General features: G+C 40.4%; 1 protein-coding gene across 1 annotated transcript in view; it reads right to left on the bottom strand.

Moving 5' to 3' along the window:
* Positions 1-13,266: 13,266 nt before the first annotated feature.
* The window catches only part of cep78 (centrosomal protein 78), a 95,873-nt gene continuing 84,488 nt past the window's right edge, over positions 13,267-24,651 (bottom strand). The window contains exons 14-16 of the mRNA XM_072281563.1: positions 16,892-17,058; positions 14,604-14,739; positions 13,267-14,336 (exon numbers count right to left, since the gene is read on the bottom strand). Of these exons, the coding sequence (XP_072137664.1) occupies positions 13,866-14,336; positions 14,604-14,739; positions 16,892-17,058 (774 nt within the window). The 3' untranslated portion in view covers positions 13,267-13,865. The remainder of the gene's footprint in view (positions 14,337-14,603; positions 14,740-16,891; positions 17,059-24,651) is intronic.

The raw sequence follows: 24,651 nt of genomic DNA, 5'->3' as shown, positions 1-24,651 counted from the left end.
GTTGTGTAACTAGAGAAAGTAACATGAGTGTATCAAAGTATGGAACTGATGCCAAGGACCCTGCAGTTGGGGCTTACAAAAGAGAAATTAAAGCTAAAGTTAAGACTAATCCAAACAAAAGATTTCAAAAAGAGTACGAAACAAATGTGAGCAAAATTAATACCATCAATTAATGATCTTATGAAAATTAAAGAAAATGCCTTACAAGTACAGTCTCTTCTTGAGGACTTGACTAATCTCCATGAAGCTGTTGCTAAGCAATATCTCGTGCTAATCTCATTACTTCTCAAGCTCAAGCAGGAAACACAAAAAAGATGTTTTTCAAATATTGATCGATATTGTAGTGCATTCATAGGGGATGTGAAAGACCAGTTCCATTAAAGGTCATGTGGCTACAAGTGAAAATGTGTCTCACTTTCCATCAATCAATGTTTCTCAAATTCCAAGGCATATTTTGACTATGCATATAGCATAGCAGAGCACCCACAGGATGAAGTAGACCTGAGCAACAGTGTGACTAATGTCAGTACTCAAAGTTCTGCTGCAGAAGGAGTTTCCTCTGTATCTGATACAACCTCTACATGCATTAAAATTAAAGGCTCATGAAGCAGAAACTGATTTGGCTGCCTTATTTACATGGCAACAATTTTTGAAGGACAAACATATGCTGGAAGAGCAAGAAGAACAGCAGTGGAAAAGGGAGGTGCAGCTTAAGGAAGAAACTGACACACGTGGCCAAAGTTAATGTGTTAAGGGCTTCAAGTGAAGCAAATGTTTAGGTGTTCCAGCAGGACAGTTCTATGATGTGAGTTCCTATATTGTAAAGGCACAAAGAAATACAAAAACACCTAATGTCGACGATGATTTATTCATTCCTCAAGTGTCTGTGAAACATGAACAAGTCCCTCAGGAAGTCATTAAGGATGTTTATTCTCTGTCTGCACTATGGAGGTGCCCTGAACATGTGTCATATCCAACAGCTTGAACGGCTCATGGAGACATTTACTTACAGCATGGAAACATTCTTTTTTTGGACCATAAATGTCAGAACAGTATTATTGTTATTATGAGGAAGCAAAATGAAATAACACCCTTTTTGGTACAACAACAGTGCATTTCAACTTTGCCTAAAAGAGATTCAAATCTTCATTGGAGATCCATTGCAGTATCACGTATTCATGAAGGCTTTTGAAAACAGTGTTGAAGACAAGACTGACAGCCATAGTGACAGCCTTTATTTCTTTGAAAAGTCATTAGCGGTCGCCCTAGAAAATGTCAGAAGTTGCCAGCATGTTGACGCTAAGAAAGGATATGTAAAAGCTGAGGCTTTACTACAGGAACATTCTAGTAAAGAGCAAAAAACTGCATCAGCAATCATGCAAAGGGGACTTTCTTGGGTACCTATCAAACCTGAAAACATGGAAGCTCTTCCCCTTAGAGGCTATTACAATGCCATGGAAGAAGTGCAGTACATGCGTGAGCTGTACATGCCTGTTAGTATGACTAAATTATTGTTGTCATGGTTCCATTTGGTTGTTCCCCTTTAACGCTCCTTTCTCTCTGGTTATGCCTTAATTTCAGCCATTAGATTTCCAATTGCTGCTATTTTACTTAATTACAGTACACCTGGTTTGCACCAGAGACTGTGAAATAAGTACGATGGCGTCACTACACAGGTTGCCAGTTTGTTGGTTTATTCTTGTGTGATACTTCGTTCTCTCGTCCGCTTAGAACCATTAGTTCTAAGTTTAGTTCCAATTTCTGCTCTAGTTTCAAGATAGTCCCTGTAGATCCCGTCTCCTTGTCAAGATTCCCCCGGTTTGCTGTTCTACGTTCACGTCTACGCCAGCATCCCCAACTCAATCGACATGCTGGTGTCCTGCACTTGGGTTCTCCTCAGTCGCCCCGTGCAACAATTGTAAAGAAATTGCCCTATATGCTTAGCGATAAATGGAGAATGGTGGTCTGTGAACTGCAAAGAAGGCAAAATTGGAAGATTACTTTCACGGACATTGTTAATTTTATTGAAAGGGAAGTAATGATCACTACACACTCCGTGTTTGGGAATATACAGGATGCCACACCACCTTCAATAAACAAAGGTGTAAACAAAACTAAGTCACAGTTTATCCAAGGCTAAAGGAAGCAGCTTTGCCACTACCGGGGCCACTGTGAGAAGTAAAGCTAAAACTGAACCTGGAACTAATGGAAGAGAAATGGTTTTGTCAGCCATAAGGGCTTGTCTGTCCTGCAAAGGTGAATATACGTTGGATTTGTGCCCTCAGCTGGAGAAAAGGGCTCACAGTGAGAAGATTGACTTCCTAAAAGAAAATGGTGCCTGCTTTGGCTGTTTGTGTACAGGACAGATCAGCAAAGTATGCAGTGGCAAGCACTCCAGCATACTTGATGTTCGCTCTAACAAAAAGGGAGCAGAAACAAAACAAGCTGTGAAAGAATCAGACACAGCAGTGAGTGGTGCTCTGGTATCTAATGGTCTTACAGGGGCTGGCGATTATAATTGTAAACTTCCCATAGTTCCAGTACCAGTGAGGCCTAACAACAAGGCAGTGTTTACTTGTGATTTCAAAGATCAAGAAAGTACAGCAGTGTTCTGTACAGTGGGCTTCATGAATGAACTCAACCTTGCAGGAAAAAGTACATAGGTTCTCTTATGCACAAGGGGATCAAGATCATGAGTAGCTACTTCGTTTCAAGATTGGAAGTGGCCAGCGTAGATGGTGAAAACTATTGTGAATTACCTAACGTCTATATGCAGGAAAATATGCCTGTCCACAAAGGGAACATCCCACTACAGAGGGATTTCCAGGGCTGGTCTCACCTTAAACATGTCCATTTGACAGAGATGGATTCAGAAACTGAGCTGCTGATAGGGAGAAATGTGCCTAAAGCATTGGAGCCGTTACAAGAGATTCGCAGTGTTAATGATGGACCCTGTGCAATTCGAACACGGTTGGGTTGGACTGTGAATGGACAACTGAAAGGAGACCATGGTGATGGCAGAGACAGCACGCAGCCAGATTTGATGATCAGCAGGATCTCAGATTTGAACTTGGATGAGCTTTTGTATGGCAGTTCAAGGCATGATCTTGTATCCATTTGTGCTAAAGACAGCTTTTGACTCACAAGGTGGATAAGCAACAAACATGGTGTGCTACATATGATACTTAGAGGAGCAGCACAGGAACAGCAGGTCTGTGAGAAAGATCCTCAATTCCATTATGAAAGCACAGAATCTTGACAGAGGTTTTCCACACAGTCCTTTGTGAAGTAGAGCTTGTTATCAATGGTTGTCCAGTTACTAAAGCATCCTCCATTCCCAATGATTTGGAAGCATTAACACCCATCCATCTGACTTTACCATCCTTACCACCAGGAGAGTTCCAGAAGGAAGAGATTTATGCTCATTGTAGATGGAAACAGATCCAATATATGTCAACATGAGGAAATCTGCAGATGCTGGAATTTCAAGCAACACACATAAAAGTTGCTGGTGAATGCAGCAGGCCAGGCAGCATCTATAGGATGACGTACAGTCAACGTTTCGGGCTGAGACCCTTTGTCAGGACTAACTGAAAGAAGAGCTAGTAAGAGATTTGAGAGGGGGAGGGGGAGGGGGAGATCTGAAATGATAGGAGAAGACAGGAGAGGGAGGGATGCAGGCAAGAGCTAGACAGTTGATTGGCAAAAGGGTTATGAGAGGATCAGGGGACAGGAGGCCTAGGGAGAAAGAAAAGGGGGAGGGGAGAAAAATATATGTCAATCTTGTTTTGGAAATGGTGGGCCTAAGAGTATATACCACAGTTGCAGGAACGTCAGAAGTGGTCAGGTATAAAACGCAATTTCCTCCCAGGAGACAGCACCTTGAAACTCATGGGTTGTGGGAAGTCATTCAAGTCACTCCAGACAAAAGAGGATTTGTGTGGCAGGTGTGCATGAAGACCATGACAGGTTGTCTGGACTGGCCTACAACCAAGACCTGTCTTCTACAGGAGCTACAGCTTTAGAAGCTTCATGACTTTGACTTGAGAGAGAGCGGTGGCAAGAATCACTCTGTACTGGGTTACAGTATGTGCTGGTAACAGCTGGCCTAGATGACTATAATATGAATTAACTGGAAGAAAAAAGAAGAAAGAGGACAGTTCTATAAATGTTAGGATGTATACCCTTGAAGAATTCATGTCTCCTATTTTAGTAGTATGTAGTTGTAATTATTATAGTCTAATAATTAAGGAGCTGGAATTTTGGAGCCATGTATCTATTTTTCTGTCTGTTGGGGCCATGTACCAATTTTCTGTTTGTATTGTATTTTGTGGCACACTTACTCTGGTAATCTGTCAAGTGGGTCGGGTGTGGTAGAAGTAATTTATTATAGTTATGTATTCACATTTGAGGTTAGTTAGTTGTTTAGTTTAGTCTACTGGAGAGAGGTTGAGTCACAAAGAATAGAAACATAGAAAATAGGTGCAGGAGTAGGCCATTCGGCCCTTCAAGCCTGCACCGCCATTTATTATGATCATGGCTGATCATCCAACTCAGATCCCTGCACCAGCCTTCACTCCATACCCCCTGATCCCCGTAGCCACAAGGGCCATATCTAACTCCCTCTTAAATATAGCCAATGAACCGGCCTCAACTGTTTCCTGTGGCAGAGAATTCCACAGATTCACCACTCTCTGTGTGAAGAAGTTTTTCCTCATCTCAGTCCTAAAAGGCTTCCCCTTTATCCTCAAACTGTGACCCCTCGTTCTGGGCTTCCCCAACATTGGGAACAATCTTCCTGCATCTAGCCTGTCCAATCCCTTTAGAATTTTATACGTTTCAATCAGATTCCCCCTCAATCTTCTAAATTCCAATGAGTACAAGCCTAGTTCATCCAGTCTTTCTTCATATGAAAGTCCTGCCATCCCAGGAATCAATCTGGTGAACCTTCTTTGTACTCCCTCTATGGCAAGGATGTCTTTCCTCAGATTAGGGGACCAAAACTGCACACAATACTCCAGGTGTGGTCTCACCAAGGCCTTGTACAACTGTACAATGATTTCTGTGAATGATTTCTTTTTTTTGGTTGACTGTTATTCAATTGCTAATTTAGCTTGACCACTTAATTATGTGAATTGGGACATTATTTGAACGCTAACTGTATTGTTAACTTCGCTTAAAAACATGAGTTCAACCACTAACATTGTTGCATCACTAATTTGAGTGCTGTATTGTTAATTTGGTTTAATTAGTTTTTTTTAAATCACCACAAGATTGTCTGTCTTTGCTGGTTTCATAATAAAAGATCAAACTTGCAGCGTCAAACTCCTGGCTTATTCTCTCAGCGGTTTTGGTTTGTTTTAAAGTAACTGCTGTACCTATATATTTCAAAGAGAACAGGACCCTTAAATGCCACATTTAACACTGAGCAGAGTACACTCACTATTAAGGACTGACAACTTTTAACAATCTTTGTTAAGAAAAGAAATTCTTTCCAGGATGTGTGAATGGGTGTGCATAATGTTTCATTAGCCGAATTATTGTATAGGATTTTGTGAATTTTCTGGAGAAGAGTTAACCAACAAAAAAATGTTTTTTTTAAAGAGGCAATAAAGTGATAAACTGTTACTTCAGAGGCAGGGTACTGAGGAGAGAAAATGTAATCTTTAATTATGCTTAAAAATAAAACAAAAACATAATTTCCAATGTTTCTTATTCTCCTGCTCTCCTTTGCCCTAATCCTGTATTCATACTATACCTCTCTTAAGCTTTGTGTTGAGCTCCACTCATGTTCTTTGTGAATTAATATTTTACATAAGATCCAGACCTTATATCCATGAGACTATTTAGAGCTTGATCACCCAACTTCATATCCTGGCTTCTATATGATCTGAAATATCCTTCTCTAACAAATCTATAATCCTCTCACTTAAATTTAAAAGAAACACTCTTTGACCTTTCTGTCCTTCCAAGCTATGATCCCTTTTCTGATCACCCTCTAATATCCAAAGTCTTAAAATCTATTCCCCGAAATTTCTGATCATCATAGACAGAACTTTGTGAGTCCTGCTGCTGTGGTTCTGTTAGTGCTCTTTTCAGATTCACAAAATAATATCCTTGAGTCAGAGTAATACTGTAAAGAAGCAGACCTTTTTGGCTCATCTGTCTCAATGTTTCCTATTCATACACCTGTCCAAGTGCTTGCTTGTACCTGCTTGAACCAATTCCTCTGGCAGATCATGACATCTCTCTCCACATGAATAATTTCCCCTTTCATTTTAAAGCTATAATCTCTAGCTTTTAGCTCCACTTCCATGGGGAAAGAGTGTGTATTTACCATATATCTTCCAGTGGTATGGTAGTGTAGTGGTTAGCACAACATTTTACAGTACAGGCAATCTGGGTACAATTCTTGCTGCTGCCTGTTTGTACGTTCTCCGTGACCACATAGGTTTCCTCTGGCTGCTCCGGTTTCCTCCCGCAGTCCAAAGACATGCTGGTTGGTAAATTAATTTGTCATTGTTAATTGTCCCATGATTAGGCTAGGATTAAATCAGGGGTTCCCGAGTGAAATGGCTGTAAGGACCAGAAGGGCCTACTAAGCACTGTATCTCAATAAATAGATAAAAGACCTTCATGATTTTATAAACTCCATAAGGTCAGCCCTCAGTCTCCTACACTCTGATGAATAAAGTCTTTGTGCATAGGAGATCTATCACTCTATATGGACCTCAGTAAGACCTTTAATATGGAAAGTTAGATCTCCTGGAATCTAGAAAGAGTGATCTAATTGGATATAGAATTGGCTTGAGGGCAGGAATCAGAGGGTGTTGCTGGGTTTGTTTTATCATATCGGAGGCCTCTGACCGGTGGGAGTGGGAGGGAAGGGCAGGGGTGAAGAGAACCTGTGGCATGTCCAATTGTCGGGTGAATGATTAGTTTATGTTGTGCTGCAGATTGCGGTCTTTATTGGGGGGCTTTGCTTTTGTGTGCTTGGTGAGTGGAGGGTGCTGATGCTGTTTTGCAAAAGTTAGTGGGGGTGGTGGTAGGGGGCTTTGGGGTTCTTTTGTTTTAACTGTCACTCATTCTATGGGGGATTCTTTTGTTTTCAAGGATGTTTGTGAAGAACGAAATTTCAGGATGTACATGTCCATATAAGCAATATCCACTCCCTGTCCTCATCAATCCTATTGGTTATTTTTGTTCCTCTCCGTGTCTTGTGGCACATTGAGTGGCAACTTTGCCGTTTCTTTAGCATTTGTCTGTTTTTGTTTTTACAAGGCTGAGTTGCTAGCTCAACACTCAACCCAGCATAGATGGAAAATGTGCAAGGAGCCAATCAGATTCAAACCCTAGAACCACTCGCCTCTAAGTCCAGTATGGGTGCCACTAATACCACCGGCCAGCGTAATCCTATTGGTTACTTCTTCAAAAATATCCTAACAGATTTCTGAGCCATGATTTCCCAAACACAAAGTCATAATGACTATTCCCTAATCAGTCGTTGCTTATACAAAGGCTGGTAGATCCTGTATATATTGATACATCAGTCCAGAAGGGTGGCATTTCAGGGATGCTGGGCTGTCTGGAGCATATATGGACAGGAAGGGAATGGACAGTTATGGACCGAGGGCAGGTTAGTGGGACTAGGTGAGAGTAGGAGTTCGGCACGGACTAGAAGGGCCGAGATGGCCTGTTTCCGTGCTGTAATTGTTATGTGGTTATATATGGTTATATCGGTGTGTGACACAGCTCATCAGGGAGGCCAGAGAGAACAAGGGCAACCTATCAGTGTTGTGGTTCAACCTGGAAAACGCATATGGCTCCATTCCGCACAAGCTGGTGCAGCTCACACTGACCAAATATCACGTCCCCAGCAGAATCAGAGACCTTATCATTGATTATTACAGCAACTTCAGGATGAGGGTCTCTTCAGGAGCAATTACATCAACCTGGCACAAGGTGGAGATCGGCATCATCACAGGGTGCACTATCTCAGTGACACTGTTCTCCCCAGCCATGAACATGCTCACTAAGTCTGTTGAACCAGAGCGCAGAGGGCCCAGAATGAATTCCGCTCAACAGCAACCACCTATCAGGGCATTTGTGGCTGACCTCACAGTAACCACAGAATCAGTCCCAGGCTGCTGGTGGATTCTGCAAGGGCTCGAAAAGCTGGTGGAGTGGGCCTGGATGCGTTTCAAACCTGCCAAATCAAGATCGATAGTGCTGAGGAAAGGGAAGGTGGAGAACAAGTTCCGGTTCAGCATCGCAGGCACAGCCATCCCAACCATCACAGAAAAGCCAGTCAAGAGCTCAGGCAGAGTTTTTGACAGCTCTTTAAGGTACACGACATCCATTCAGGCGACCTGCACCGAGTTGGATGGCTGGCTGAAATCTGTGGGCAAGTCTGGCCTACCTGGGAAGTTTAAAGCCTGGGTGTATCAGCATGGCATTCTTCCCAGAATCCTGTGGCCCCTCCTCGTCTATGCAGTTCTGATCTTGACAGTCGAAACCTTAGGGAGGAGGGTTAGCAACCACCTCAGGAGATGGCTGGGGCTGCCAAAGAGCCCGAGCAGCATCGCACTCTATGAACACCACAACAAACTGCAACTGCCCTTCAAATCCTTGGAGGAAGAATTCAGGGTAACAAGAGCCAGAGAAGTGCTACAGTATAGGGACTCAAGTGACCCAAAGGTGGCTAGAGCAGGGATCCAAGTGAGGACTGGCAAGAAGTGGAGAGCAGAGGAAGCTGTTCAGGAAGCAGAGGCAAGACAACCCTGAAGACCATCGCTGAAGCCATCAGTGCAGGAGTTGAGTGGGCAAAGCGGTCCCGAGCCTCCATGCAGACCATTGCCTTTGTCAGAGCTGGAGAGCAGCCAATACCCACCAAAAGAACGACTGCAGGAATCCTGACCTCTGCAAGGGATTGGCAGCTGTTGGTGGACCTCAAACGGCAGCTGAAGTTCCCCAACCATATCACAGCCACCACTCTGTGACCAGACATTGTCCTAGTGTCTGAGTCTACTAAGCAAGTGGTGCTGCTGGAGCTGACAGTCCCATGGGAAGATAGCTTGGAAGAGGCCTTTGAAAGGAAGCTCTCCAAGTACGCAGGACTGGTCAGCAACTATCGGCAGGCTGGATGGAGAGCGAGGTGTCTCCTAGTGGAGGTTGGTTGTAGGGGATTTGCAGCCCATTCCTAAGCTAGAGCCTTCAGCATTTTGGGTATTTAGGGAGAGAGGAAGAGTAGAGCCATCCGCAGGACAACCAATGTGGCAGAGAGGGCCCCAAGATGGCTGTGGCTCAAAAGAGGGGAACCATGGAGTCATAAGTAGATAGCCATCTGGACACAAGCTGGGATCTGATCAGCTCCAGCTGGGACACCCGGAGGAGGTTGTATGATGTTGGAAGACCCGAAACATCCAATGATTCCAGGAACATCACTGAAGATGTGTCCAGAAGCATCAGTAGATGTATGTACACAGTAGCTTTCAGAATGTATTGCTGACAGATACCAAAATCTAAAGTTTTTGTTGTGTGAAGGTTTGTTGGGAGCACTAAACACACTATTTTGTATTGCTGGAAGGTCACACTTGCTCAAATTCATTCCATTGACATCACTGAAATGAAGTTTGGAGGAAGAGTACAATGTGCTATTTTAGTGTGCTTAAGACAATGGTAGAATTAATTTCCAGAATTATGATCACATTCATAGAGTTGTACAGCTCAGAAGCATGCTCTTAGGCCCAACTTGTCTATGTCAACCAAGTTGCCTACCATTTCAATTTTCGTGCATTTGGCCATATCCCTCTGAACCTTTCCTTTTCATGTTTCTTGAATATGCATAATTTTAACTGCTTAATAGTAATTGGTACATGGTTTTAATACTGGAATGGGAAGTTTGATACTGTAATTTTTTTGTCCAGATTTAATAGGATTTACATTAGCAAATGTATTTGTTAAGTTTTTAGAAGCAAATTTATGATGAGAAATAAGACAAAAGTGGAAATTTCAGATCCGAAGAGACTAACTTGGAAAGAACCAATGGCTCAAAACTGCGCCATTAAAGGGCAACTGTGTGCAGCTCCGATGGGAGCCATCAAATATTCCTGTTTAGGACTACTGCAGCTGAAATACAGTCACAGCCATGGGTACTTCAGTAAACAGTATAGTTTTAAGATGTATAAACAAAATTATCAATACGCAAAATCAACAAACCTTGGACGGCATACTCAAAACACCCTTCAGTAATTTCCCCACTATTGATGGAATAAGACATCGCAACTCATTTGCCTCAATTTCGTAGCTTCCAGTAAAAAGTGATTAGAAATATTCATTATAAATCTCACCAATCACCTGTTGGTTTTTAAGGGTTCTTAATCCCTCAATGGGCACCCTTTTAATATACTTACATAATCTCCTTGAATTTGCCTGCCAGATAAATTACATGCAAGAGCAAAAATTCTGGTTGAACTCAGCAGAGCAGACAGTATCAATGGAAAAGAGTAAACAATTGTCGTTTTGGGCTGAGACCCTTCATCATGACAGTGTATCAGATGACCTTTTTTTGCCCTCCTGATTTCACTGTTTAGTGCACTCCAACACTTCTAATACTCTTAAGCAATTCATTGAATCATACTTCTTATACCTGCCAAGGGATTTTGTTTGACTATCACCTAATATGATTGTGATAAAACTTATCCCTTCTTGACCTCCCTGCATTCCTATATCAGCCTCTTTTGTACTATTGTTCAACTGGACAAAACTATGTTCATCTGATTCCATTCTTATGAATCCAGAGAGCCATTAGTAATGGCCAGAGCGTAATTAATTTTGGTCTTCCCAATGATCTATTCTTGGCCTAATCAACATGCTGCTCCATCAGTTTTTATACTTTGAATGTATGGCATCAATTTACACATGGAACAAATGACATCCGCTGTTACTACTACCACTCTTTACTTCTCCACTTCATAAAATGACAGATCTATAGTATAGCATTGAGGAAGACAAAAGCCACCAGCTTCAGCCCACATTAGAAACTGTTCTTTATACAGTATCTCCATCCCTCGTTCTGGCGAGTTGAACGTGAATATTCATAGTCTTTAGTGCTATATTTGATGCACAACTGGGTTTTGGCATCTTTTCTATTCCAGTTCTAAAGCTGCCTCTATTATCTCAGTACTATTGTCTGCCTCATCTTATTGGCTGCTGACAATGTCTGCTCTATTTTTCTTACCTCTGGACCTGGCTATTCTGCTGAACCCTGACTGTCCATAAACTTCTGTTTATCTAACATTTTGCAGTCCAGGACATAATTCCCAACAAGCTTGTTGATCTACATTGATTCCCAATTAATCAACACCTCAATTTTAAAATTCTTACCCACACCTTCAAAACTCTTCCAGTTGTGCAACCTGGAGTTTTTCTTAAAGCAGTTCTAGTCCTCTAAGCTTCCAAATAACTGCCATACACTTAATAACAATTATTCTTCTTTATCTCTCTTTCCTTCTTTAAGACTATGGTCTCTGTAAAGTGAATATTATTCTACATTTAAAAATCTATACATATGGTAATTCCAATTGAATTAAGAGCCACTTACCAAGTCCAACAGACCTTTTTGGACATATTTTTGTAATATTAAAACTATGCACATGTGAAATCTAGGAATGTTTTCTTTTACAAGCAAGTCTGTCATTTTGATAATCATATTCAATTAAAATTATTTGTTCACACGCTGCAAGGTCCATTTGAAATCATATTATTCTAAATAAACAGAGGATCTCTATTGTTTCCTTGGTCCAGGGTGAAAAGTGCAAACTTGCAAACTTCTTACAAAGTAACACAATCAGTTCACAGTAGCACAATGTACTCGAGGGAACCTAATGTGTCTTATGCTCCCAAGTATCTTCAGAAAACTCCCAACCAAACTGAAAAATTATTTTCATACTATTGTATACAAAAAGAATTCCATTAACTTCTAACTTGTAGTTTATTTTATTAGACAATTAAGATTTAAGATAATTATAAAGGCAAGCATATTGAGGTAGATCCCCAAGGTTAGATTTATCCCACTTATGTATATTTTATTTTCCCCAGAAGTTTTGCATATGGCGCATGTGGTCAACTACTGAAAGCAATAATTAAAACCTTATAGTCTGTAAGTAATAGTACTTCGTTGCTATTGTTAACTAACAGACATCAGGATCAGCATAAATATTGTTAGCCAAAGTTCCTCCTGTTTCTGAGCTGTACTGCTGGAGATTCTGTGCCCTGTAAATATCAAATTTGGATATAAATGTGAATGCAATCAAAATTTTGAGCAGTGAATAAAAAGTGCTGACATTTGAAGATATGCGATACCATATGTTAAAAGAGATTATGCTCCCATATTTGACCAATATCTGCCTTGTCTTTAAAAGCTAGACGTGGTTAGACATGATGGTAAACCAGCAGCTAAAATTCACAATCACCTTTAAATTAGCTAGTATGCCATGTTTATCGTAACTACTGAAGATCCAGTGAATGAAATGGAAATTACCATGCATAAACAGCTTGATTTACTACAGGTAAATCAAACATATTTGCTTGTTAACCATTGGTGTTAATTGCTTCTTACAGGTTATGGCAGGGTTCCAATGCTGTGAATTTTTTGTAACCCAGTTTCCAAATCAGAAAAGTTCCCACACACACCTACATGAAACACAGTTGTAGGAAAGTAGCATTCATCGTGAGAGATACTCACCACCCAGGCCATGCTCTTTTCTTGCTGCTGGCATCAGGTAGAAGTTACAAAAGCCTTGGGGCTCACACCACTGAGTTCAAGACAGCTTTGCTACCCCTCAACCATCAGGCTCGAACAAAAGGTGGTAACTACACTTATCTATTGAGATGTTCCACAACCAATGATCTCACTTTAAGGACTCTATCTTGTTATTTCATTTTCTCATTATCTATTGTCATTTATCTCAAATTTGCATTTGCAGAGTTTGTTTTCTCCTGCACTCAACTTGATCTTTCATTGATCTTGTCATAGTTATTATTCTATAGATTTGTTGAGTGTGCCTTCAGGAAAATGAATCTCAGAGTTGTACGGTTGAAGTCAGAAGTTTACATAAACCTTAGCCAAATACATTTAAACTCAGTTTTTCACAATCCCTGACATTTAATCCTAGAAAACATTCCCTGTCTTAGGTTAGTTAGGATGATTTTAAGAATGTGAAATGTCAGAATAATAGTAGAGAGAATGGTTTATTTCAACTTTTATTTCTTTCATCACTTTCCCAGTGGGTTAGAAGTTTACATACACCTTGTTAGTATTTGGTAGCATTGCCTTTAAATTGTTTAACTTGGGTCAAATGTTTTGGGTAGCCTTCCACAAGATGCTCACAGTAAGTTGCTAGAATTTTGTTCCATTCCTCCAGACAGAACTGGTGTAACTGAGTCAGGTTTGCAGGCCTCCTTGCTTGTACACGCTTTTTCAATTGTTTCAGATAGCTTTAATTCTTGAAGCCAACAACCCACTTTCAGTTACTTTGCTGATATTTTCATATAACACTATTCTCAAGTTAACATTCAGGCCAGACACATGGGCGAAGATTTCCCAGAAATTTCAGCCCTTACGTCAGATACTCATCGTTCTTCACACAGCTTGAAATGGCTGCAAATTGAAGGGTTGATTATCATTTTACCAACCACAATGTAAAAGTCAAAAAATTATCTGTCCAATGAAATAAATGTTAAGTTTTAAATAGATCATCCACTTTCAAAAAGTTGCAGAGTATAAGAATAACCTCTAAAAATCTCCATCTGCCTTTTGATGTGATTCAATGGAATGAAAATTTACAGGGACATTTATTTTTAATTCACTTTTTTAAAAACTCTTCATTGTTAGTTACTTGTTCATTTTTATTCCCTCTCATTGGCATCAAAGAGCCATCAGTTCCATATACAGAATGGCTATGTGCTTTATTTTTCTTCATAACATCTTTTGATTTTCTGTTGTTAGGATTTCTCTCGCTATGTGTGTCACATGAGCCTGAACCATTGGACCCATCATCTTCAGAATAATCCAGCAGTTTTCCTGTCACTTGCATTTGTAGTTGATCATTTATCCTTGTGGAAAGTTGCTTATTTGTCTTATCATTAAGTCCAATTACTTGTAAATTTTGAAATTTATCACCACATTCCCTCTCAGAGTTTGAGTGAATAAGTTGCAAATTTTTGTGGCAGAAGTCAGCTGATTGATTTGCTAGCTGAATGGACAGACTTGTTGAAGTGTTGGGGATCACATCAGATTCAGAATGCTTCAAAAGGGCTTGATCTGCAGCATGAAGCTAAAAGGAAAATTGATATGTGAATTATAGAAAATTAAAGCTATTTGTTAAAAGATACATTTGTGCTACTGCGCTTCAAAATAAAAAGCTCAGTAGAAATACTTATTACAAAAATCTGAATAACTGCTGTAGAAAATACTGTCTCGAGAATTGTTTGAATTGAAGTAAAACAATACCATCAGTATTGAAACTCTTCATAAAATTAAAAACTTACAAAATGTTAATTAAATGCTCATGCTTTTAAAAAAAAATGTAAACTTCATTCACCTGTGTGGCTTGGGGTGCCTCAGAGTATATATTATCTTTTGTTTTATTATTTCCAACTGCAGCTGACAACTGAGGTTGTCCTATAGAACCAAAGTCTGATTGGTCTATTCCAGCAATAGCAGCCAACTGCCCAAGTCTGCGAAAAATGATATATGTATTATACATCAATGGTTTATAGTATGAAACAACACAGTACTCCATAAATTCAATTCCTCTATGGCTAAAAAAAAATTGGGAAAGAAATCCTGCACTTATATCGTACTACTTTAATCTGCACTTTTCTTATGAAGACAAATTTACTATTAAAAGATGGTTGACATAGCAGCACAAAGTACTCCAGATCCAGGGAGCAAAAGGATTTGAGGGTGTGCACGCCACATGGGTCGCACCAAGCATTGTTCACCATGAAACATACTCTCCCACCTTTACTTTTCCCAGAGAGGTCTTTAGACCTGTCCAGTCAGAACCCAATGGGTCAGTCTGGCATTTCCTCCAACAACCAGGTTTCAGTAAAGCACAAGATATTACAGTGCCTTGTTTCCCATTGGTAGGATTTTCTGGCTCTCAGCTCACATAGCTTGTTGTCCAGGGACTGTACATTGGCCAATAGTATGCTAGGAAGCAGTGACCAATTTGTGCAACGTCTTAACCTAACCAAGATGCCAGCTCTTCCTTCTCGCCTTCGGCAACACTTCCTCAGTAATGCCGATGTGGTGAATGAACCTCCCGTGGTTCATGCGAGCAGGAGTTCCCAGTGGTAGAAAGGTGGCACGTTATGATTGAATGCCATCTTTCTGACGTTCAAAAGAGTCAATCAATCATACCTGATGTAACTTTCAGCTTCTCGTAAGAGAAGTGCAAAAAGAAAGAGAGAGAAGCAGAAAATTACAATGCCGATTCAAAATACACAACACGGCACCATCCTGGTTGAGCAGCCTACGGCAACGTTTCATGTAATGTGCTCAATGCTTGGGAGGGCTTTACCCGTGATGTATTAGGCTGAATCTACTACCTTTTATAGGATTTTTTGCTCAAAGGTATTGCTGTTCCCATACCAGACCGTAATGCAGCCAATCAGCACACTTCCCAAGGTACAGACGTTTGCTAAGGTTTTCAAAGACATGCCAAATCGCCACAGTCTCCTGAGCAAAGTAGAAGTGCTATCATGCTTTCTTTGCAATTATGTTTATATGATAGGTCCAGGACAGGTCCTCCAAGGCAATGACACCCCGGAACTAAAGTTACAGACCCTCTTCAACTTTGATCTTCCAATGAGGACTGGCTCATAGACCTCTGGTTTTCCTCTCCTTAAGTCTACAATCAGTTCCTTGATCTTATTGACACTGAGTGAGAAGTTGTTGCTATTTCACCACTCAGACAAATTTTCAGTCTCCCTCCTGTATGCTGATTCATCACCACCTTTGTTATGGTCCTCAATACTGGTGTCATCAGCAAACATGTATATGGTGTTGGAGCTGTACTTAGCTACACAGTCATAGGTGTAAAGCAAGTAGAGCAGGGGGCTAAGCACACATCCCTGTGGTGCTCCTGTGCTGATGGAGATTGTGGAGGAGATGTTTTTGCCAATTTGAACCGACTGGGGTCTGCAAGAGAGGAAATCGAGGATCCAACTGCACAAGGGGGTATTGAGACTCAGGTATTGGAGTTTACTGATTAGTTTGATGGTATTAAATGCTGAGCTGTAATCGATAGATGATGTATGCATGTCTGCTACCCAGATTGCTCAACATGTTTTACCCAAATATTTTTAGTTAAAAGTTTTCTAGTTGATTCTATTTTTAAACATTTGTTTAATAACCAAGATTATTAACATTTTATTTTACACTTTATATTACTCCACTATATTGTCAAAAAGCAACTGAGATTAGCCTCCCAGGGAATGGGGGCAAGTTGCTGTGGGTGCAATCCAGACCACTCATTAACCTATGATTTCTCTTTAAAGTTGCTTTATACCACAACTTTCAGTCAAAGTTCAATCATTCAGAAAGGAATGGAGAGAAAAATGCTGGCTGATCAAATTTTTTTTTAAAATGTTATTGGCAAGATCAGTCATAAGTTTTGAATATTCGGTCTTGATCGACAAATCTACTTGGTAATATGAACGCAAACAAAGATAATCAAAACTGACAGTAATTAAGGAATTAATTAAATTATACTGAAAATAAATTTGTGCAATAAGCATGATTACAGTATGCCATTGACAATGCAACCCTTCAAACATTAATTTTATGAAACAAAGGAAGTACAAGAAATAAAGCACTACTTACCCGGCATCTTTCAAGAGATCTAAAAAGGCATGAAATTTCCGGAAAGAAGCTTCAATGCTTTCAAGCACACCTTCATCCTCAAGAATGGTACCCGTTGTTGATTGTGCATGCAGAGCATCAGAGAGAGATACATTGATGTTCCGAAGCCGAGTATTCTCAATCTCAAGCTACAGGAAGATAAACAATGAAGACTAACTTGTACCAAACATTTTTAAGATAGCACTCGGTTTCCTGATTTTGATAATCATATCCAATATTTATTTATTTCATTAATAAAGCTACAGTAATACAGAATGAAAAAGGCTCTTCAGCCTAACTCATATATGCATACCAATGTACTCATCCCAAGTTAGTCCCATTTGCAAGCACCTGCTCATATCCCTAAGAACACAGAAGAGCATTTACAAGACTGCTTTGAATCAGTGAACTGCACCATATTCAGGGATTCATCTTCAGATCAGAATGAATATGCCATGGCCGTCACTGACTTCATCAAGACCTGCATGGATAAGTGTTGCCTCTGAGAACATACTGAGTTTTGCAAACTCCAAAGTCCTGGATGAACCAGGAGGTACTTAGTTTGCTGAGGGCTAGATTGGCGGCGTACAAGACTGGTGATCCATAACCCGACAAGATGTCCAGGTACAACCTACAGGCGGGATCCTATGAGGACAAAATTGGCAAATCTGTGTGAAATTAGAGACACAGTTGGATGTATGACAACTGTGGCATTCTTTACATGCGATTACTTCCTATAAGATGAAATCCAACAGCTTATACAGCAGGGATGTTTCACTCCCCAATGGCCAAAACCTTTTATGCATGCTTTGAAAGGGAGAGCAACACTACACCTGAGCTAATTCCCACAGCATTTAGCAACCCTGTGATCTCTATCTTGGAGGTAAATGTCACAGCATCTTTCAATAGGATGAAACCTCACTAGGCATTAGGTCCCTATGGTGTACCTAGCTGGGTGCTGAAAACCTGTACCATCCAATTGGCTGGAGTGTTCAAGGACATCTTCAGTCTGTCAATGCTGCAGTCTCGAGGTTCTGACATGCTTCAAAAGGGCAGGAATCATACCGGTGCCCAAGAAGATCAGGGTGAGTTATTTCAATAACTATCAACCAGTAGCACTCACATCTACCATGTTAAGAGCTTGGTGATGGTTAAAATTAACTCTTGCCTGCGCAAGGACATGGACCTACTGCAACTTGCCTACTACTGCAACAGGTCTACAGCAGATACAATGTCACTGGCTTTCCACTATGCTTTAGAGCACCTAGGCAACAGCAGTTCCTAAGTTAGGCTGCTATTTATTGATTGTATCTCAGTGTTCAACTCTATCATCCCCTCAGTACTAAACAATAAGCTTCAAAACCTGGGTCTCTATTCCTCTCTCAGCAACTGGATCTTTGACTTCCTCATTGGGAAATCACAGTTAGTATGGATCAATGATAATATCTCTTCCTTGTTAACCTCCAGGTGTGTGCTTAGCTCATTGCTCTGCTCTATCTACATTCATGACTATGTGGTTCAGCACAGCTCAAACATTATCTATAAGTTTGCAAATAACATCATTGTTGTTGGCAATGACAGGCAGTGTACAGGAGTGAAATAGATCAGCAGGTTGAATGGTGACACAATAATAACCTGGCACTCCGCATCAGCAAGACCTAGGAATTGATGCATGCTTCAGGAAAGGGAAACCACAATAATGTGCACCACTCCTCAGTAAGGAGTAAGCAGTGGAAAGGACATCAACATCTTGAAGTATCTGTTCTGGGCCAAAAGGTAGATGCAATCACAAAGAAGAGACACCAGTAGCTCTACTTCATTAGGATTTGAGATTTGTTATGCTTCCAAAGACCTTTGCAAATTTCTATATCGAATAGCATTTTGACTGGTTGCATCACAGCCAGGTATGGCAGCTCCAATGCACATGATCACAAGATGATGCAGAGTTATGATCTCAGTAAGCTCCATCTTGGGCACGACCCTCCCTACCATTTAGTACATCTTCAAGAGGTGGTGCCTCAAGAAAGCTGCATCCATCACTTAGGATCTTCACCAATTAGGACATGCCCTCTTCTTGTTACTACCATCGGGAAAAGTAACAAGAGTCTGAAAATCACAGGCAACACTACCTCATTATTCCTATTTTTTTGCACTATTTATTATGTAATTTATATTAATATTGTCTTTGCATTATATTGTTACTGCAAATCAAAAAAATTTACTTAGGACAGTGATAATAACCTGATTCTGATTTGATCTATGTATTTATCCAAATGCCTTTTAAAAGTAATTGTATTTGCCTCACCATTTCCTCTTGATTTCACATATCCACCATCTTCCATGAGGTTACCTTTCAGGTCCAATTTAAATCTTTCACACCTTACCTAAAACTTATGCCCTTTAGTTTTTGTTCCCCTTCTCTGGACAAAAAAAGACTGTGCATTCACTCTGTCTATTCCTCTGATGACTTTATACACACAAGGTCACCTCTCAATCTCCAATATTTCAAGGAATAATGTCCTAACCTGCTCAGACTGTCTCTATAAATCCTCAGATCCTGGCTGCAACCTCTAAATCAGGGGTTCCCAACAAGGAGTCCACAGACCCCTTGCTTAATGGTACTGGTCCATGGCGTAAAAAAGTCTAAATCTTTCTGGTTTAACCAGAGCAACCAAAAGTGTACATAATGCTCCAAGTGTGGCCTCATCAATGTCTTGTACTGTTACATAATGTCTCAACTCTTATAGTTAATGCCCTGGCTGATGAAGGCCGGCATGCCAAATGCCTTCTTCACCTGTCTACCTGTGATGCCACTTTTAGCAAACTATATACCTGTATTCCTAAGCCTCACTGTTCCACAACACTCTTCAGGGACCAACCACCCCATAAAAATCCTATCCTGGAAAATCAAAACCAATAACTCTTCTTGAAAACAACATGAAAGTAGATCACTTACTAATGAGAGCCACATACCAACTGCAACATAACCATAAACCTTGTTGGTTTGGACTGGAAGGAGTATTTTTAAATTATATTTAAAAATATAAATATACAGGGGCTGGAGGCAACAAGTGGGAACTAACTGGGCGTTTTCTGGTCGGTTGCCAATGACTAGCGGCGTTCCTCAGGGGCCAGTATTGGGGCTGCTACCTTTCACCTTGTTTGTGAATGATTTAGATAATAGAATCGATGGCTTTGTGGCAAAGTTTACAGATGATACAAAGATAGGTGGAGGGGTAGGTAGTGCTGAGGAATCAATGCGATTGCAATAGGACTTAGACAAGCTGAAAGAATGGACAAAAAAAGTGGCAGATGGAATACAGTGTTGGGAAATGTATGATAATGCACGTTGGTAAAAAGAACAATAGTGCAGAACATTATCTAAATGGGGAGAAAATTCATACAGAGATGCAGAGGGACTTAGTCCTCATGCAAGATTCCCAGAAGGTTAATTTACGGGTTGAGTCTGTGGTAAAGAAGGCAAATGCAATGTTGGCATTTATTTCAGGGTAATGTAATATAAAAGCAGGGAGATAATGCTGAGGTTTTATAAGATACTAGTCAGACTGCACTTGGCGTACTGTCAACAGTTTTGGGCCCCATTTCTCAGAAAGGATGTGTTGTCCTTGAAAAGGGTCCAGAGGAGGCTCGCAAGGATGATTCCGGGAATGAAGGGGTTAACATGAGCAGCATCTGGCAGCTTTGGGTGTGTATTCACTGGAATTTAGAAGGATACAGGGAGATCACTGAAACCTCCAGAATGTTGAAAGGACTAGATAGGGTGGATGTGGAGAGGACGTTTCCTATGGTGGGTGTATCCAGAACTAGAGAACACAGCCTCAAAACTGCAGGGTGACCTTTTAGTACAGAGGTAAGGAGGAATTTTTTTAGCCAAGTAGTAGTGAATCTGTGGAATGCTCTGCTACAGACTGTAGTGGGAGCCAAGTCGATGAGTATATTTAAAGCAGAAGTTGGTAGTTTCCTGATTGGTCAGGGCATCAAAGGATATGGCAAGAAGGCAGATGTATAGGGTTGAGTGGGATCCAGGATCAGCCATGATGAAATGGTGGAGCAGACTTGACAGGAGCAGAATTAGGTCATTCAGCCTATGTCTTATGGTCTTATATATTCAACTGAAAAGCAATACACTTTCTTGGAAACATTAAGGTTACACTGCAGCAACCTTATGGCTGCAGCAACCCAAGTTCAGTCCTGACCTCCAATGCTGGCTTTGTGTGGAGTTTGAAACAAAGTGACCACATGTATTTCCCCAAAGAATTCCTGTTTCCTCCCACATCCCAAAAACCTATGGGTTAGTAGATTAATTGGATATTGTAAATTGCCCACAGTGGTAGAATCTGGGGTAATTTGATGGGATAGGGGAGATCATAGAGAAAAGTAGTAGGATATGAAATTGCTCTGAGAACTGGCAAAGACATATTGGCCAAATATGGCTGCTTCTGAGGAAACAGGAAACTAATTTTGGCTGATATTGAAAGAATGGCTGGTTCAATTAAGAAATCCAATACAGAAATATGAACAAATTTACTTTCTTACAAAATGTTTTAATGTAGAAATTCCTGTCACAGGAAGTAGTTGAGACAAATAGTTTAGACTCTTCTAAGAGGAAATTCAGCCAGCTAAGCATTTGGAGATTTTAAACTATAAGTTTCAGACATGCTTTTCAAATCTGAAACAAGGATACAACTTTTAACTGGTACAAGTTTGGAGCTCTTCTGCAAGTAGCATTTGCTTTTCAGATCAACTGTTAATTTTAAATGAGATCAGTTTATAATAAAGGTTATGGGGAGAAGGAAGGAGAATGGGACGGAGAGGAAAATGGATCAGCCATGATGAAATGGCAGAGCAGACTTCATGGGCTTAATGGGTATTTCTACCCTAATTCTGCTCCAATGTTTTATGGTCTTATTATTTTACAATTCATTCTAGAAGTTTGGAGATTTGAGTTTCAAATTTTTCTCTTTTAGAATTATTAACTAACAATCTGCCATACTAATTTCTAAATACTAACTATATCAATATTGTTAACTAAGTTATTGAAAGATGCAGGGCCAAGACAAATCAGCTATTGTATTACCGTGGTCAAATAGCCCAAGGAGCAAAGGACTATTACAACTCTTATGTGTGATTGAGAAAAAAATAAGAACTGATATAAAGGGGTAAAGTAAATGAAGGAATGGGAGGTGATACCAAATAAGTATAATACAAGTTGCATTGGATTGAATGGCTTGCTTTTGTGCTGCTTATTCTATTCTTTTTATTCAAGGATTTTCTTAAACTTCCTTTCCAGATTAAAACATTCAATCCAATCAGTCATGAGGTTTAGCACTTGTGAACATTTACAGTTAAAATTTATTACTAAATTCCTTTATTTTCAACATGCTTTTCATCAAAAATCTGCTGTAGGATATTTAGTACATACGAGGGGTGATTGATAAGTGCATGGCCTAAAGTAGAAGGAGATGAGTTATCCAGCTCTTGTTACATGCACGTGCAGTTCAACTCTTTGAGTGAAAATGCAGAAGGTTTGAAACTAATAACTCATCTCCTTCTACTTTAGGCCAAAAACTTATCAATCACCCCTGCTGTGGACCACTTTCTGGAGGTCCAAGACGCTGACTTCTGCAAAGAAGGGATCCGTATGCTCCATGACCACTGGACTGTGTGTGTAAATGTAGGAAAAATAAATGTGCTCGGTTTTCTAAGATTGACTCCTTCTACCTTAGGCCACGAACTTATCAATTACCCCTCATAGTTCCATCATCATCAGGTGCCATGCCCAGATTGAGCTTTGACTGCCATGGCGCTCCTGTTTTGGGTCAAGTGGATCAATTCATTGGTATTCATTTCCAGCTCTCTGGCTGCTGTCTCCATCATCATTTGCCTTTGCCTTCCTCTTGCTTTCTTCCCATCAATCTTTCCCATAATTACCATGCATTCTAACTCCTCTTCCCTAATCACATGTCCAATGAAGTTACATCGCCTTTTCATGATCTCATACATTATTTCTCTTTTTGAGCTTCCTCTGTTCATGACATCCTCATTAGATATTCGTTTCGTCCACGATATTCTTTGCATCCTCCTCAAAAACCACATCTCTGCTGCTACAATTTGTTTCCTCATGTTACTAGATATTGTCCAACATTCTGAGCCATATAACATAACTGGATAAACGTAACATTTCAGTACTCTGAGGCGGGTTGTCATGCCTAGTTTAGTGTTGGTCAGTATACTCTTCATTCTCGTAAAGGTGTCTTTTGCCATCCCTATTCTTCTTTTGATGTCCATGTCGCACCTACCATCTGATGTCACCCAGCTTCTTAAGTAGTAAAAGTTCCGTACTTGTTTTATGTCCTCCCTGTTTATTCTCAGCCTGCAGATAGGATTCTCCTTCTTTCTGGATATCACCATACATTCTGTCTTTTTGTGATTGACAGATAGACCCATTTTTGCACTTTCTTCAACAACTATATCAATTAAGTTTTGTAGTTCTTCCTCCGTACTTGCAATTAACACAGTGTCATCTGCATATCTGAAAATATTGATGTTTTCACCATTAGTTCCATCACAAGTTGGTATATAATTGGTGTATGCATAACAAACTCAGATCTAATCTATGATGCAATTTCTGCATTAATTCAATGAGAGAAAAGAAAAGCTCAATACAGAACAAAGATCAGATGAGAGATGTGAAATAAACAGTCTTTTTTTAATGCAACCACTCATGGGGTCTAAAATGACCACTGAACAGTCGGGCTTTCCAGCATATGCAATACCTTTGAACCATAATGTAAATGCTTACCTAATAGAATTTAACTAGTAAATTAAAGACTTCCTTTGATTTATGTTATTTCAGAAGAACAGAAACATCTTGGGGTCCAAGTCCTCAGATTCCTCATGAACACAAAATACTCTACAGATGCTGGGGTCAAAGCAACACTCACAACACACTGGAGGAACTCAGGTGCTGAGTTCCTCCAGCGTGTTGTGAGTGTTGCTCAGATTCCTCATGGTTAACACACAAGTTAATAAGGTGGTTAAGAATTCGTAGGGTGTACTGGCCATTATTAGTGAAGAGGATTGAGTTCAAGAGCTGCAAGATAACATTGCAACTCTATAAAATTCTGGTTAGACCATACTTGGAATATTGTGTTCATTTCTCAATACATCATCAGAGGAAGGTTGTGGAAGCTTTATAGAATGCACCAGATACTAGAAGGTGTCAGTACCAGAGGGACATCAGGGACTGCTGTGCATCTTGCTTCACAGAAACAAGGCTCACCCTCACCATTTTGGGCTCTACGCTGCAGCCAAAGAGCTTCACCATCTCCCACAAAGACAGGATAGTTAAGTCAAAGTATGCTTCATGATTAACTCACCATGGTGCATAGATGTGGAATTCTGTCTCAGTTCTGCTCACCCGATCTGGAACATTTATCTGCTGAGGAGGCTTTCTTCCATTATCTAGTAATGGTGTATATCCCACCCCTAGCCAATGTCAGGCAGGCCCTGGAGGAGCTGAGCTATGATCAGGGGTCATGACACAGTACACCCTGATGCCTTCCCTGTCATTGTGGGGATTTCAACCAGGCCAGCTTGAAAAAGTCTCTGACCAACTACCACCAACATATCACCTGTGGAAACAAAGGAGCCACCATACTTGACAGCTGTCACACTCCATCAAGAGCGCTTACCCTGTCTTTCCACACCTGCAATGTGGA

Source organism: Mobula birostris, chromosome 17, assembly GCF_030028105.1.
Source record: "Mobula birostris isolate sMobBir1 chromosome 17, sMobBir1.hap1, whole genome shotgun sequence".
Taxonomy (NCBI): Eukaryota; Metazoa; Chordata; class Chondrichthyes; order Myliobatiformes; family Myliobatidae; genus Mobula; species Mobula birostris.
This window is presented reverse-complemented; position numbering and strand designations above follow the sequence as displayed.